The sequence below is a fragment of the Podarcis liolepis genome (assembly GCF_965112155.1).
Source record: "Podarcis liolepis genome assembly, chromosome: W".
In the NCBI taxonomy this organism is placed as follows: domain Eukaryota; kingdom Metazoa; phylum Chordata; class Lepidosauria; order Squamata; family Lacertidae; genus Podarcis; species Podarcis liolepis.
This window is the reverse complement of record NC_139568.1, coordinates 35545921-35563485: the sequence shown is the minus strand read 5'-3', so window position 1 is coordinate 35563485 and position 17565 is coordinate 35545921. Positions and strand designations below refer to the sequence as shown.

The 17565-nt window shown below is 42.8% G+C and overlaps 1 protein-coding gene and 2 long non-coding RNA genes across 3 annotated transcripts in view; 1 reads left to right on the top strand and 2 right to left on the bottom strand.

The window, feature by feature from the left end:
* Positions 1–10839, top strand: part of LOC310697677 (protein CIMAP1C-like) — a 24686-nt gene extending 13847 nt beyond the window's left edge. The window contains 4 exon segments of the mRNA XM_083484367.1: positions 447–616; positions 3459–3569; positions 4187–4300; positions 9975–10839. Coding sequence (XP_083340493.1) covers positions 447–616; positions 3459–3569; positions 4187–4300; positions 9975–10459 — 880 coding nt within the window. The 3' untranslated portion in view covers positions 10460–10839.
* LOC310697719 overlaps positions 1–17565 on the bottom strand; it is a 606556-nt gene that overhangs the window by 305473 nt on the left and 283518 nt on the right. The gene's annotated exons all lie outside the window — the stretch shown is intronic.
* Positions 386–17565, bottom strand: LOC310697741. Its single transcript, XR_014521183.1, has 3 exons — positions 17389–17565; positions 4391–4420; positions 386–621 (listed from the first exon to the last, which is right to left on the bottom strand). It is a non-coding gene; the product is annotated as an uncharacterized lncRNA (long non-coding RNA).

Genomic DNA, 17565 nt, shown 5'->3' with positions numbered 1-17565 from the left:
TGTGTCTGTTGTTGGACTAAAACTCCCATCATCCCATGGTGACTGGGGCTGATGGGAGTTGGAGTCCAACAAGCTCTTGGGATGTTGGCTACCCTGGCCTAGGTACATGCCGTTAAATCACATAAACAAGCAGCAATCTCCATTCTTTTAACACTTATGGTCCTTATGTGGCCAAAACAGCACCATCTGTGCAAGACGGAGGGCTCAGCAAGCCTGGAGAAAACGGCAAGGTTTGAAGATAGGATAGGATAGGATAGGATCCCTCAGAGGAGAACACTCCCCCCTCCCCAAATAGCCCAATGTGAACTTAGCATACTTAGTGGAAATTGAATAATGTTTGGGGTGGGGTAGAACGGAGTAGCTGGAACCCTGAGCTGCAACACTCCATGGTGCAACATTTTATTGCAGGTTGGACTTGCATTCATTCATTTACTTTCATTCCCCAGAGCACTGGTGACACATACGACTCCCCACTGCAGTGGGCACACTCCAATGCTGACTTCCAGAGCCAAAGGTGCAGCTCAGCCTGTTAGTTGTCTTTCTGGTATCTCTAAGCATCCAGCCAGAGTGCCGGCCATCAAGAAGCAGTATGCGTCCATCAGTGCCAAGTATAAAGGTGAGCTGTGGGAATAGATGGGGCAAGAGAGAGAAGGAGATCAGGAATACAAAGGTACCCATATCTCTGCCAGTCTGGATGTGTTCAACAGCATTGTTGAAAGACCCTCTGGCATCTGGTTAGCCCCTGTGAGAACAGGATGCTGGACTCGGTGGCTGGCTGGCTTGATCCATCAGGGTTCCTTTTTTGTTCTTGTGGAAACCAAAGAAGGAAACTGATCTACATTTCTCAGTCACCATCAGAACTTTCTTCCAAGAGTACTGCTAGCATGCGAGACAGTGCATATTTCCTTGTTAATAAATAATAATAAATAATAAATTTTATTTATATCCCGCCCTCCCCAGCCGAAGCCGGGCTCAGGGCAGCTAACAACAATAAAATAATACAACATTCTAAAATCATTTCATTATAAAATTAATTCAAATCAAATTGATGGCAACCATTGGGCTAGAGTTCTGTGAAGATTGCCAAAGGAGGGAGTCAGGCTAATAATATTTTTTCCCCCTTTTGTTTTCCTTTTCCTGTGGCTGGTATGTCACCACTGCTGTTGTCCTACCAGGGTAACGCTTGTTTAAAGGGGATGAAGGAAGGGGGTTGGGAGATTACAGGCAGAGCATAGGTGGTTGAGTAAAATGGGAAATCTTCTCTGGCTTGAATTATAGTCCGAGCCACAGAAGAATTCAGGTGCCTTGTAATGCTCACTTCCTATTGCAATGCAAATATCCTGGCCCAAGGCTAGCGAGATTTTACCAGAGGGAGAAGAAAAGTATGTTGTGGGACTTCCATCAGCCCCAGCCAGTCTGATTCAATGGTCAGAGATGATGGGAGTTGCAGTGCAGCAACACCTGGAGATCAAACACATCCATTCTTAAGGAAAAAATTCCTTCCAGTAGCACCTTAAAGATGCTACTTTGTAGTAGTAAAACAGCTACTTTGAGATCTTGTATAGAATGTCCTGGGAGATTGAAGTGTTCTCCTACTGGTTTCTCTGTTTTGTGATTCTTGATGTCAGATCTCATACAAGATCTCAAAGTAGCTGTTTTACTACAAAGGAATTTCAGAAATAGACTGGAAAGAGAAGCTGCTGAATTGCAACTCATTACCAAACTTAAAACCATGGAGAGACCTGGTTTGAACAAAGACATTGGATTCTTATCTCATTATACATGACTTAGCCATTTTTCACCTTCTCACCCCTTGCCTTTTCCTGTAAGACCTATTGCAGTCGTTAAGAGTCGTCAACAGGCTCATCTCAGCTATCTGCCAATCTCCCATTCCCACCACCCTTCTGAGTAATACCCCTCCCCACCTTCTCACTATATAGAAGGATCTGGCAACTTCTGTTTCAGTGTATCTGAAGAAGTGTGCATGCACATGAAAGCTCATACCAAGAACTAACTTAGTTGGTCTTTAAGGTGCTACTGGAAGGAATTTTTTTTATTTTGACTATGGCAGACCAACACGGCTACCTATCTGTAACTGGATTCTTAAGGAAATTAGCCCTGAGTGCTCACTGGAAGGACAGATCGTGAAGCTGAGGCTCCAAGACTTTGGCCACCTCATGAGAAGAGAAGACTCCCTGGAAAAGACCCTGATGTTGGGAAAGATGGAGGGCACAAGGAGAAGGGGACGACGGAGGACGAGATGGTTGGCACCAAACTGGGAGGGGTGGCTAACACCCCAGAGGACAGGATCACACTTCAAAACGACCTTGACAGATTAGAGAACTGGGCCAAAACAAACAAGATGAATTTTAACAGGGAGAAATGTCAAGTATTGCACTTGGGCAAAAAAAATGAGAGGCACAAATACAAGATGGGGGACACCTGGCTTGAGAGCAGTACATGTGAAAAGGATCTAGGAGTCTTGGTTGACCACAAACTTGACATGAGCCAACAGTGTGACGCGGCAGCTAAAAAAGCCAATGCAATTCTGGGCTGCATCAATAGGAGTATAGCATCTAGATCAAGGGAAGTAATAGTGCCACTGTATTCTGCTCTGGTCAGACCTCACCTGGAGTACTGTGTCCAGTTCTGGGCACCACAGTTCAAGAAGGACACTGACAAACTGGAACGTGTCCAGAGGAGGGCAACCAAAATGGTCAAAGGCCTGGAAACGATGCCTTATGAGGAACGGCTAAGGGAGCTGGGCATGTTTAGCCTGGAGAAGAGGAGGTTAAGGGGTGATATGATAGCCATGCTCAAATATATAAAAGGATGTCACATAGAGGAGGGAGAAAGGTTGTTTTCTGCTGCTCCAGAGAAGCGGACACGGAGCAATGGATCCAAACTACAAGAAAGAAGATTCCACCTAAACATTAGGAAGACCTTCCTGACAGTAAGAGCTGTTCGACAGTGGAATTTGCTGCCAAGGAGTGTGGTGGAGTCTCCTACTTTGGAGGTCTTTAAGCAGAGGCTTGACAACCATATGTCAGGAGTGCTCTGATGGTGTTTCCTGCTTGGCAGGGGGTTGGACTCGATGGCCCTTGTGGTCTCTTCCAACTCTATGATTCTATGATTCTATTCTATGATTCTATGAAGCTACAAACATGAGCCTGACCAAACTGCGGGAGGCAGTGGAAGACAGGAGTGCCCGGCATGCTCTGGTCCATGGGGTCACGAAGAGTCGGACACAACTAAACGACTAAACAACAGCACCACCACCTAGAGGGCTGTAGCTCCACAACCCAATATATTATTCAATATGTTATTCAACACAATATATTATTCCATTTTCCCCTTTTACTATTACCCAATGTGGCAGCTCATAATCTGCAAATGCTAATGGTTCCGGGTTGTCTTCCCATTATTTTATCCCCCCCCCCCTTGTGGTTCTCTTGCAGGGCCAGGACCTGGGAAGTATGGTAGGCAGCCTCTCACTGGCATTAAGGACCATGACTTCACCAAGTATGCTGAGCCAGCCTACACAATGCGTGTGAAATCCAATGAAAGATGTAAGATGCTGACAAGTTAGGTTCTGTGTTATTTGGGTTTTCCCAACAGTATTAACTGACCCACAGGGTGAAGCTGGCTAAACAACTGTTAAATTTGCTGGCAAAACATTTGAACAGAGATTGACAACCTGTGTTTTGGGACTCTCTAATTATCGGGGCCACAGTTGATGGGACCTGGGTGATCCATGATCAAGAGCTGGGTGGCTTTCCAAAGTTTCCATTCCAACTGGATCAATGGCACTGCATGTAGGTGGCTAATGTAGTTGTTTCTTGACTACAACTCCCATCAGCCCCAGTCAGCATGGTCAAGAATGATAGGAGTTGTAGTCCAGCAAGGGCTGGAGGGTCTTATACTGCTGATTATTATGGCTGCACCAAAATCAGGGTTCTCAGTTGTACAGCTGCGGACCTTAGTGGGAAGAGGATGATCTACACTTAAGCCATGTTGAAGGATAACAGGAATGGAGGTGCAGGGGGCGGAGCTTAACATATTCACTGCTATCTAGCTAGTGGGTGCCTTTAATTGATATCGGACAGGAAGTCAGTCATTGCAACCAAGCTAAATAGCTCAGAATCACACCATGCCTCATGCAGACAATTCTTCTTTCCTTTGCAAGTGATCTCGATCACGGAGAGTCCTGGGCCCTGCTACTATGTGGACCCAAGCATTTCCCGTCTAGGGATATGGAGACCAGTTTCATTCCGCATGGTGCAAGAGAGAAAGCGGCCATGTAAGTTGAAAGATGAGAGATACTATGATGGTCAAGATGGGGCTGGAGTGGCATCTGTGCAATTTTGTGATGAAAATGTTTCTTTCTCACCTTGTGCAAAGAAGGCTTGTTGGTCAATCCCTGAACATGAAAGAGAGGGAAAGAAAAAAAATGAGTGTGAGTGAATGAGCAGGTGTGTTATGCATGAAAATGGATGTGTGGGAGCATTATGTGTGGAGCTGTGGTCTTAAACCACTGAGTCTCTTGGGCTTGCCGAGCAGAAGGTTGGTGGTTCGAATCCCTGAGACAGGGTGAGCTCCCCTTGCTCTGTTCCAGCTTCTGCCAATCTAGCAGCTTGAAAGCATACCTGTGCAAGTGGATAAATAGGTACTGCTCCGACGGGAAGGTAAACGGCGTCTCCATGCACTCTAGCTTCTATCACAGTGTCCGGTTGCACCAGAATGCTAGCCACATGACCCAGAAAGCTGTCTGCTCCTTCAGCCTGAAGTGAGATGAGCGCCACACCGCATAGACGCCTTTGACTATGTATGTAAGGTCCTTTACCTTACATTTACCTTTTACCTGCATGCATGTGGATTTGTGTATGAATGACAGAGAGCAGGGGTAGACTTTGGTAATACGGTTTTCTAAGTGAGGACAAAATTTGGCACTTCCCCCAATATATTTTATTTCCACAGTAATTCCTTTTGGTAGAGTTGCTTTTTAATGGGGTTTCTCAGTAGGTACCCACATGAATATGTATTAATTATTATTATTATTACTATTACTATTATTATTGCTACTACCAATATTATTATTACTATTATTATTATTTTATGCCCCCTTGGCTCAGCACCCTGAGCAGGGGAACAGCCTGCACTGCCCTAGATCTGGCACTACAGAGAGAAGCATATGAAAAAGAGACAGGTGGCCTCACCCTCTTTTTTTATCAGCCACACTCACTGTTTTGTGACCCCACTGGTTTGCAGGCTCTGGAAGGTTGACTGCATGGGAGTGTTGTCCATAGGCTGTAAAAATTTATTCACTCTTTGATAAAAAAATTATTTCTGAGTAGGGGGTATCAAGAACCAGACAGAAAAACCAGCTATGTACAGAGACCTTACCTAAGTGAGCCCACTTAGGTTTGATGTGGGAGATTGTCTGGGCTGATATCAAAGTGTAGTTTAAAAGCGTCTGTGATGCCCATCCATCCCTCCATTCATTCCTTTTTTTTCTTCTTTTTTTTTGCATTTTAAAATTTTATTGATTTCCAACTATTTATACATTTTATCCATATTACAACAAATCTTGTCCATTTTGAACTTCCTTCAACGTCACTGACAATCATTCGTAGTTATATCTTTAGTGCACATTCCATTCTTTCATATTGCCATTTGTTCCTCCCTTCATACATTATTTCTAATAAACAATACTTATTGGTTCTTTACAGTGCCTCTTTAAACCCCACTAGCGTTGTATTTACAGCAGAGTTATTTTCCAGATAACCCACAAATTTTCCCCAGTCCTCAATAAACTTTTGATCTTTAATATATCTGATTTTCCCTGTTAATTTGTCCAATTCTGCATATTCTGTCAGTTTTACTCTCCACTCTTCTACCGTTGGAATTTCTTCCTGCTTCCACTTCTGGGCCAGCACGATTCTGGCTGCCGTTACCGCATACTGGAAAAGTTTGCCGTCCTTTCTTCTGATATCCTTTCCTACAATACCTAATAAAAAGGCTTCTGGTCTTTTCACAAAGGTGTATCTTAACATCTTTTTCATTTCGTTGTAAATCTCTTCCCAAAAGCTTTTAACTTTGTTACACTCCCACCACTGATGGTAAAATGTCCCTTCTTTATGTTTACATTTCCAGCATTTGTTATCTACCTTGTACATCTTTGCCAATTTTACGGGTGTCATGTACCACCTGTAAAGCATTTTCATCATATTTTCTTTCAATAACGTACATGCCGTAAATTTTATGTTCACTCTCCACAACCTTTCCCAATCCTCAAGTTGAACATTATATCCGAAATCCCTTGCCCACTGTACCATCACCGATTTCACTTCCTCATCCTTCGTATTCCACTCCAACAATATTTTATACATTTTTGACAGATTTTTGTATTCATTGTTTATTATATCTTTTTGGAATATTGATTCCTTTCCCTCATAACCCCTTTCCTTCACCTCTTTTTTAAACATTTCATTTATCTGAAAGTAGTGCAGCCAATCATATGTGAACACTTTAACCTGGTCATATGGTTTTACTTTCCACTTCCCTCCTTCATTGGTAACCATTTCTCCATACCTTCCCCACTTTCCTCTCATATTGATTTTCTTTACACACATTATCTCCAACGGGGATAGCCAATGTGGAATTTTTGGTTCCAGTATGTTTTTATATCTGTCCCAAACCTCTATTAATGGACCTCTGAAAATGTGATTACCAAATCCCTTATGCACCTTCTTTTTATCGCACCATAGGTACGCATGCCACCCAAATTTGTTATTGAACCCTTCCAGATCTAGTAGTTCTTTATTTTCTAACTTTACCCATTCTTTTAACCAGCACAGACATGCTGCCTCATAGTACAGTCTCATGTCTGGTAGGGCGAAGCCACCTCTTTCTTTTGCGTCTGTTAATAACTTAAATTTGATTCTGGGCTTCTTCCCTTCCCAGACATATCTTGAGATCACCTTTTGCCATTCTTTAAAGTCTTTTGTACCTTTTATTATGGGTATCGTTTGAAATAAAAATAACAACTTAGGGAGCACCATCATTTTAACCATAGATATTCTTCCCCAGAATGATAGTTTCATTCTAGCCCAGACCTCCAGATCTTTTTTTATTCCATTCCAAACTGGGGTGTAATTATTTTGGTATAAGTCAATGTTCTTATTAGAGAGCCAAATTCCCAAATATTTAACCTTTTTAACCACCTCAATCTCCGTTCGTTGTTGTAATAAATCAATCTTATCTTGGTCCAGATTTTTAACAATCATTTTAGTCTTTCTCTTATTCAATTTGAATCCTGCTATCTTTCCAAATTTTTCCATCTCATCCAGAATCTCCATTATACTTTCTATGGGTTCTTCCACAGTCAGAACCACATCATCTGCGTAGGCTTTGACTTTGTACTCATTTAGACCTAATGTTACCCCTTTAATTTGCTTGTTTTGTCTTATTGCATTTAATAAGACTTCCAGGACCACTATAAATAACAGTGGCGAAAGCGGGCACCCCTGTCTTGTTCCTTTGGATATTTTTATATCTTCAGTAATAACGTTATTAACTATCAGTCTTGCTTTCTGTTCTGTATAAATTGCCTTTATACCGTTAAAGAATTCTTGGCCCACCTCCATAACCTCCAAATTTTTCAACATGAAATCCCAGACTACGTTATCGAAAGCTTTCTCTGCATCTACGAAAATTAAACTTGCTGGTTTATCGCACCTATCGGACAGGTATTCAATGAGATTAACTATATTTCTTGTATTATTTCTTATTTGTCTGCCCGGTAGGAAACCCGCTTGGTCTTTGTGTATGATTTTTGTTAATATCTTTTTTAGTCTTTTAGCTAGGATTCCAGCAAAGATCTTATAATCAGTATTTAATAAAGAGATAGGTCTGTAGTTCTTAACTTGGGTTAGGTCCGAATCTTGTTTTGGAATTATTGTGATGAATGCCTCTTTCCATGTTCCTGGAATGTCTCTTTCTTTTAAGATGTTATTCATTACTTCGATCAACGGGGCCATCAGCGTATCTTTCATTTCTTTATAGTAGCTAGATGTAAACCCATCTGGGCCCGGTGCTTTCCCTCTTTTCAGTTCTTTTATCGCTTCTTCTACCTCTTCTCTGTATATTGGGGCATTTAGCTGTTCTTTTTGGTCTGTCGGGATCTTCCTCACCATCTTTTCTTTTAAATATCTTTCTATTTTTTTCTTGTTGTTCCTTTCTTTATTCCTGTATAGTTGCTTATAGAAGTCCACGAACCCTTTCCTAATTTCTTTCGGGTCTGTTGTTTCTTCTCCATTTATTTGAATTTTACTGATTGTATTTTGTTCTTTCCTCCTTTTAACCTGCCAGGCAAGCCATTTTCCTGATTTATTAGCGAACTCAAAGTTTCTCTGTCTTAGCCTTTTTATGTTCCATTCAACCTCTTTATTTATTAACATTGCAAATTGAGTTTGGAGAGTCTTTATTTCCTGCTTTATCTTTTCATTATTCGGTTTTTTAATCAATTTTTGTTCATTGTTCATAATCTGTCTCAAGATCTCTTTTGTCTTTTTTTCTTTATTGTTTTTTCCCCACACGTTTTGTTGTATAAGTAGGCCCCTCATTACTGCCTTACTTGCGTCCCAATCCCTCCATTCATTCCATGTGTGTGTGTGATCCCTATTGCTTTCCAGCTATTGGCCTTGACCGAGTGGGGCTGCTCTGGATAAAGGGGCATTCAAGGAACTGGGGGAAATATAGTTTTCCTGATTGGTGTTCCACCAAGTCAACTGGGTTGAAAAACACTTTTTACCATTAGGGTGTCTAAGTGTCCTACTTTACAGAGGGCAGTCCTCTAGGCCAGTGTTTCCCAACCTTGGGCCTCCAGCTGTTTTTGGACTACAACTCCCATCATCCCTAGCTAGCAAGACCAGTGGTCAGGGATGATGGGAATTGTAGTTCAAAAACAGCTGGAGGCCCAAGGTTGGGAAACACTGCTCTAGGCAAAGGGTTCTTCCATGTGCTATATATATTAATAGTAACACCTTGAACCTGGCCTGGTAGCAAATCAGCAGCCAGTGCAGATCTTTGAGCACAGGTGTTATATGCTGACAAGGTCTCACTCCTGCCAGCAATCATGTTGCAGCATTCTGGTCAATCACGCTGGAAGTCTCATCTTCCTGATGCCAAGGGACCATAAGATGTTGAGCATGTGGCTGATGAACGGACAGAAAGGAGAGCCACCAAAAACAGCATAAGGGAAAACAAGAGGGTCATGTTGCTTTAGAGTCATAATCTAGGAAGTAGTCTGGAGGGTACCTATGGAATTAACACTAAATGACAGTGAATTGCAAGGGAAGATGTCATGGAAGAGATTAATAGCAGTGCACTCTTAACTCCACAGGTGATGCACTTAGTTGGAAAGGCTGCTAGGAGAGGACATTGGAGGACAATGCCATGATTTTTAAAAGTGGGGGGGGGGATTTTCAGTCAAGGCAAGGAGGATAGTGCCTCTTCCTCCTACATCCTCAAAGTCACAACAGTTTACAAATGATTCAGCTTAAGAACAAATAGAATTCTCAAATTTAGAGAGAGAAAGAGAGAGAGAATATGCAAGGCTTGTCATCTACAAGGAGGAGCAGAGTATTGTAGCAAATACATGGGGAATGCTTTTCCCTTTCGTTTGAGAAACATCAATGGCAGCTTGGGATCTACTAATAGATCAATAAGTGGGGGTTTTTTACTCCTAACATTAGCAAGTAAAACAGCAACTTAACAAACAATCAAACCCTGCATGGCAGATTGCTCCTTCTCTTTAAGCCTCAATGTTTCTCACCTGTCAGATTTTACGTCCATCATTCCTGCCTCCTCCTGTGCTCCTGTAGGATATGATGTATCCGCAGGTTTATCCACATGCTTGACAGTGGGGAGCACCAAGTGAGGGGTGTCACCTCCTATCTGCTCTTGGCTTGCAGTTATATCTTGTACGCCTGCCCCAAATGAGTACTACGTGGAGAAGATACACCCACTTGAAGAGTCGAATACACCAGCGTACACTATGGGCCTTCGAACGCACTACTGGGTGAGCAGCCCAAACCCAGCACCCAACCAATACACCCTTCCACAGACACTGGGTCCAAAGCTGCCTGTCAAACCTGCAGCTCCCTGCCTCTCAATGGCATCCAGTGCCTCTGTGTGGGGCTATGCTAAAGACCTGGTGAGAGGGCCTGGCCCAGCAATGTATACCATACCTGAACCAGATGTTTACCTGTGCCACCAGCCATCCTACAGCATCTCCCAAAGGTTTGCTTCCTCCAGCAAGAACTATACACCAGGACCCCCTGACTACAATGCGGAGTTGGTCACCACCGACAAACCCAGAGCCCCACGGTTCAGTCTTGGGATTCATCACTCTGAGTATTCTCATGGCACACCTCCAGTTTGTTTACTCAAAGAGTGAGGGTGGACTCACAGGCCACAGAGGTGACTTGCCCCTTTGGGTAGACCCACCTCCAAATAATTCCATTGTGACACAGTGTCAGGAAGCAGGTGTAAATAGCTTGTTTCAGAGGGAGAGATTCTGATGAACTTTGAACACGTTTGGGCTATGCCAGGGTCAGGTAATTGGGGAGGAGGACTAGATAGCTCTTGATTTAGGAAAGCCCTCCTTTGTGAGACAGGGGGTCTGCCTTGGTTCTTGGCAAAATCCTTTCTCTATTCTTCCTCCTTCCAGTGTGCATTACTAGTGTTTTATTTTTATTTCTAAGGAACTGGCTAGCATAGGGTGAAGTGTTTCTCACCCCACCACTTAATTCGCTTTCTGTTACAGAAGATTATTGGGAATAATAATAATAATAATAATAATAATAATAATAATAATAATAATAAATTTTATTTATATCCCGCCTTCCCCAGCCGAAGCCGGGCTCAGGGCGGCTAACAACACTAAAATAGTGCAACATTATAAAACATCATAAGAATTAATTAAAATCAAAATTGATGGCAACCATAAACTAAAGTATTGTAAAGATTGCCAAAGGAGGGAGTCAGGCTGTGCCCTAACCAAAGGCCTGGTGGAACAGCTCTGTCTTGCAGGCCCTGCGGAAAGATGTCAAGTCCTGCAGGGCCCTTGTCTCTTGTGACAGAGCGTTCCACCAGGTTGGAGCCGCAGCCGAAAAAGCCCTGGCTCTAGTTGAGGCCAGCCTAAGGCTAAGATGCTCTTTTTGCTCATATAAGAAATAGTTTTATAATTTTATAAGTATTACCTTTTTTTTTTTACAAAGCTCCATAAATATTTATTTTCCTTGCTACTATTCTATTTACACTGAGAATGAAATGCAAAATGAGAGAGCTGTTTTTAATATTGTGTTTTACCAGTGTATATTGAAGAGCCTTCCAAAGAGTGAATTTATAGGGCAGTCTATGTAACTTGCTTACATGTTACTTGCTTTGCGTAAGTAAATAAATAAATAAATCCAATTTAGATCGCAGTTTTGGATTTTGTCAGCTTGGGATGACTAATGTACCTTCTAACATGCCTATCATCAAGCCACATTCATTATGCTCTCAATTGATAAATGTAGGCTACATTGATTATGTTCATGAGCTCTGTGCATCCCTTCCCCTCCATACCCAGGTGATTCAATGTATGAAAGGGAGAGTGAGACTGGGCTGCTTAGGTATCGTTTTCTATCCTAACCTCTTATTTGTTGCATGCAGCACCATTTCTGTTCTGCTACAGTTTGTCTCCTGCCAGCAAATATGTTATTTGTCTTGTTGTCTGCTGGTGGTGAAATTATGGCATTTCACATCAGTCTCGAGGTTGAGGGTGCCTCTTGCCCACAACACATACACAGAATTTCCTCTAAGAGAAATGCTGGTTCTTAGCTCTCTCCTCCTAATCTAGATGAGCACCACAAGCCAAAAACCACTTTCTTGGGAAGAAGACTCACTGAACTCACTCACTTCACAATAAGAATGCGTAAGAACCAGGCTCTAAACTGCCTTTTTTCAATGTATTATTTATCCTGTAATAGGAATGTTTTCCCACTATTCTATTCTTCTATAAACCAGATGGGAACTAAGCTGACCTCCTTTCTCTCATTTGTTTGCTGCTCTTGCTCCATGTATCATTTTTACAGCACTTCCAGCCAACTTTATCCAACCTCTTTGCAAGTGCATGAGTGAAATATTATTATTAATATTAATAATTCAATTTTTATATAATCTTTTAGCAAAAGTTTTCAGGGTGGTGTACAACATTAGGAACACATTACAAAACATCAATGATAAAACATACTAAAAACATAGTAAGAAGCATACTGACAAACAGTCTAATAGTAAAGGTAAAGGGACGCCAGACCATTAGGTCCAGTCGTGACCGACTCTGGGGTTGCAGCGTTCATCTTGCTTTATTGGCCGAGGGAGCCGGCGTTTGTCCGCAGACATGTGGACCAGCATGACTAAGCCGCTTCTGGCGAACCAGAGCAGCGCATGGAAACGCCGTTTACCTTCCTGCCAGAGCGGTACCTATTTATCTACTTGCACTCTGACGTGCTTTCGAACTGCTAGGTTGGCAGGAGCAGGGACTGAGCAACGGGAGCTCACCCCGTCACGGGGATTCGAACCTCCGACCTTCTGATTGGCAAGTCCTAGGCTCTGTGGTTTAACCCACAGCACGTCCTTAAAACATAGTTTTATAAAATTAAAACATAGTAAGAAGCATACTGACAAACAGTCTAATAGTAAAGAACCATAACAGTCCTTTCTTGCACTTTCACAGGCCATAGATTATTTACTAGCCATAAACTTTGGTAAACCGGAATGTTTTTACCTGATGTCTAAAGCAGTGTTTCCCAACCTTGGGTCTCCAGCTGTTTTTGGACTACAACTCCCATCATCCCTTGCTAGCAAGACCAATGGTCAGGGATGATGGGAATTGTAGTCCAACAGCAGCTGGAGACCCAAGGTTGGGAAACACTGGTCTAAAGACATGCAATGATGTCTACACCACTTTGTTCGCTACCCAGGAGTGGAACCACACTTTAAATCAAACATGGAGCCAAGGACATGCACTCAAGTCCAGCATCCAGGAGGGACTCAATGTTTATTGTAACTATTGCAATAGGGCAGAGATCAACTTAACGTGGTTGTCCTCTGCCATGAGGAGAATTAGAACAAGGCTTATACAGGCAGCACACAAAGAGCCATAAAAAAACATCTAAACATTCTTAAAACAAACATCCTTCTACGTACAACAGGAAAGGTTACAGGTCATGAGAAGTAAAGCACACATGGCTCCTTATTGGTATCCTCACCCCCACAATAACCTTGCAGTGGCCTACATGTGCCCAGGCCTTTGGCCTCAAATGTCCCACTTCTGTCACCATTGCCCTGGCAACCAGGTCTTCATCAGTATTGTTTACATTCCAGTCCCTATTTCACTTCCCTTCATCCCTGAGCCATCTCAAAAAGTTTCAAGGAGATACTTGGATTTACACTTTGATGCTAATGAGAACCAGTGTTTTTTTCTATAAAAATAGGTGCATGTACTCACCAGGAAGTTGTTACAGCAAGTGCCACATTTTTAACTACAAAAAAGAGTTACAGGTACTGCGTATCCTTGAGTAACCCCTGAAAAAAAAGAACTGAGAACAACATCCTTAATGACCATTTGTACCATTTTCAGGGTAGATAGGGTTTCTTGTTTATGGCCTAGAGAGCATAAGGTTGTAAAATGCAGGCCACGTGAACCTCACACAGAAAACAAATATTTCCCTTTCTGCATTCTATCCAAGAGGTGAAATGCAATACACACACACACACACACACACACACACACACACACACACACACCTTGGGTCTCTAATTATTATATTAGCACCAGGTGAGCTTCTCTGGAGAAAGCATTCCATATCAGGGACCCACCATAGAAAAGGTCCATTCTCTTGTTGCCACCCTCAAAATCTTTCTGGGAGGAGTGGCATAGAGAAGGGCCTCAGAGACTAGAACGGTGCAGGTCTGGATCAGTTTGTATGGGGAGAAGTGGCCCTTAAGGGTCCTGAGCCGTGTAAGGCTCAACATTAGCACTTTGAATTGGGCCCGGAAACTAATCGGTAGTCAGTGCAACTGTGCCAGGATTGGTGTTATATGCTCAAACCATCTTGTTCTGGTGAGCAATCTGGCCATTGCACCAGCTGAAGTTTCCAAACCGTCTTCAAAGACAGCCTTATGTATAACATGTTGCAGTAAATCAACTTAGAGGTTACCAGAGTATAGGCCACAGAAGTGAGGCTATCCCTGTGCAGATAGGGGCGTAGCTGGGCCACAAACTGAAGTTGGCAGAAGGCTTTCTGTGCTACTGAGGCCACCTGGGCCTCTTGGGACTGGGAATGATTTTTGCCTGGAGAGCTTATAATAATAATAATTTATTATTTATACCCCGCCCATCTGGCTGGGCCTCCCCAGCCACTCTGGGCGGCTTCCATAAAAACCAAAAATACAGTAAAATATCACATGTTAAAAACTTCCCTGAACAGGGCTGCCTTAAGATGTCTTCTGAATGTCAGGTAGTTGTTTATCGCTTTGACATCTGCTGGAAGGGCGTTCCACAGGGCGGGCGCCACTACCGAGAAGGCCCTCTGCCTGGTTCCCTGTAGCTTTGCTTCTCGCAATGAGGGAACCGCCAGAAGGCCCTCGGCGCTGGACCTCGGCGCTTATGCCAGTGTTGGCAATTTGGATCTAGATGGACTAATGGTTCTGATATAAGGCAGCTTCCTATATTCTGAGAAACGACAATGGATTCCAAAGCTGTGGCATAAGGTGCTGTCGTAGAATCCTAGTTCTGCAATTTGAATGACTGCTAAAAATACCAGAAAATTAAAGTTTGGTTCAATTGCTGGCCTTATCCTTTCCCCATACTTAATATAGGCTGTTCACTTTTTTAAAAATAATGCTTTTACAGCTCTGTATGCCAACCTAGCAGTTCGAAAGCACGTCAAAGTGCAAGTAGATAAATAGATACCGCTCTGGCGGAAAGGTAAACGGCGTTTATGTGCGCTGCTCTGGTTCGCCAGAAGCGGCTTAGTCATGCTGGCCACATGACCCGGAAGCTGTACGCCGGCTCCCTTGGCCAATAAAGTGAGATGAGCGCCGCAACCCCAGAGTCAGTCATGACTGGACCTAATGGTCAGGGGTCTGTTTACCTTTATGTTTATCTTTTTAACCATTAATTCATCAAACACCTTTTTTAAATGTTTGCATGTGTAAAACTTCTAAAGTCTGGAAAAGGAAAGCTTTCCATTTGTAAGACAGCTTCCAAATTAGCCCCTGTTCTTAAAATGCATTTTTCTTTAGTCTTTGGTAAAATTTAGCATGGTAGCGGACTTCCGGGTTAGCGCGAAAGGCTAATGGCGGATTCCCTCCGAGCTCCGGAGGGAATCGGCTCTGCAGAAGACGGGTCTTGCCGCGGCGGCGACGCGGGGACCCTCAGAAACCACAGGCGCTGAAGCCTGTGGACTTGGTGACTCGGCGGGCACCATTTGCGCCCTCCCCGACCCGCGAAGAAGCCTTTTTAAAGGCTTCGGAACGGGGGACAGAGAGTGGCGTGGTGCTGAGAGTAGACCGCTTCTTCTACGGAGTGAAGCCGCATGCCATGGCCGGAGAGCGCTGATTTCTTCCTTTGAACATTTGGACTCTAAAAGTAACAACCCGTGAGTAGTACGGAAATTGGAACTAAAAATCATTTTTTCCCCCTGAATTTGGCACGATCGGGGGAGGTGCTAAAAGGAAGTCCGTCTCCCCTTTCTGTAGATAAAATAAAGCAAGAATTGATAACTAAGGTTGAGAGAATATCCCTCTCTTTTTGGGATAAAATATATTAATTCCACGACTTGGCAGTATAAGTAATTTTGCTGGAGGATAAGAACTGATTTTAAGAGCTGAAGTGCAACCCCCCCAGGACCCGGGAGTGATCCGCGAGAGAGCCTGCTGAGGAGACATAAAGAGTTTGACAGCTGTCAAATTAGCTGTCAAAGCTGGAAAAGGAAAAAAATTTGGTTTCTGCTACCTTTGCTGGTTATTCTTGTTACAATCTGACTTTAAACTGTTGAAAATAAAGAATAATTGAAAAAAAATTAACTTGAATGTTGGATTGGAGTTGGAAGGAATATTAAGTAACTAGAAACCCTCTAGAGGGGGTTCTGAGACATTACAATGGCTGCAAGTGGAAAAATACAGGCTGAGCTGGATGGAATGTTTTTTCTCATGGGAAAGTTACAAGGTCAGAGTGAAGCTCTGGCTACAAATGCTACAACTTTGAATTTAAAAGTAAACAAACTTGCTGAATGTGTCAAGGACTTGACTAAAGAAACCTATGCAGCTGAACAAGAAGAGATATGTGCTGTCTCAGAGGACTGGGAAGGAGGAGCTGAAATGCCACAGACGACAAAGGAGAGCCAGAGGCCTGCTAAGATAGATGTGAAAAACAAGACCTGGATGATGAGAGTTTGGTTTGAGTTGGAGAATGAAGAATGGAGGGATCTCCCTATGGGGAGAGTTGAAGACCTATGGATTACAAATTTGATCAAGGTGAAAGTTGGAGCCTTTGGGACATTTGGGACATTTGGACTTAAAAGCAATAAGAAACAAGATTTGGGCTCCACTCTTGAACATGGAGGTCTGGTTGGAAGAAACATAGACCCTTTTGGGACAGAGTTTCTCCGAGACTTGAGGTTTAATATAAAGGACTACCAAAAAAAACGGCAGAGAGGGACTGAGAGAGATTTGAGGGCCTCGGACATGAGATCTCCAGGCTGATAGTTGATGGACTGATGGACATTCTTTGGGGATCGAAACCGGGAAAGGGGGGGGTGAGAGTTTTGGAATCCAAAGGGTGTATAATTATATGTTGTCTTTCTGTTATTGTGTTTTGTAATTAATATAAAAATTGGGAAATTCGTGGAAGGGAATTTGGGTCGACCTTAGAAAAGGGTGTAAAGAATGAGTATTGTTGTTTAAATTGAGGTTTATAAGTTAAAATTGGTTAACTAAGATGAATTAAGTATAATAATAATAAGGTTAAAACTGGGGACAAGAACTTGCTGAGCTAACTATTGGAATTGGAATACAAGAAGGGGAGGTGAGGGGAAGTCAGGGAAAGATGTTAAGAAAATAAGGATCTGAAATTATACTTGTTTATTTGTGTTGTGTTTGTTTGCGTTTTGTGTTTGTTTAAAATTTGTGAACTTTTAATAAAAATGTATTTAAAAAAAATAAAATTTAGCACGGTAGGTCATTAGCAGCATCAAGGTTGGCCATGACCACCTGACAGATTATTTTGGGACCTTAAAAGGAGCTATCTTAAGAAAGGTAATAAATTATACATTGTACCGGGAAGAGACGATGACCTCGTTGGGGCTGGGGCAAGAGGTTTTTGAAAAGAGCTCCTGGGGACAGGGAGGAGATCGAAGCAAGCCCAGTGCCTGTACCCCGAGCTCGGTGGGTGGGCAGTCCCTGCTTCGAGCTCCGGATGTGAGGGAATAGTAGAAGAGGGAAGAAAGCGCCGCC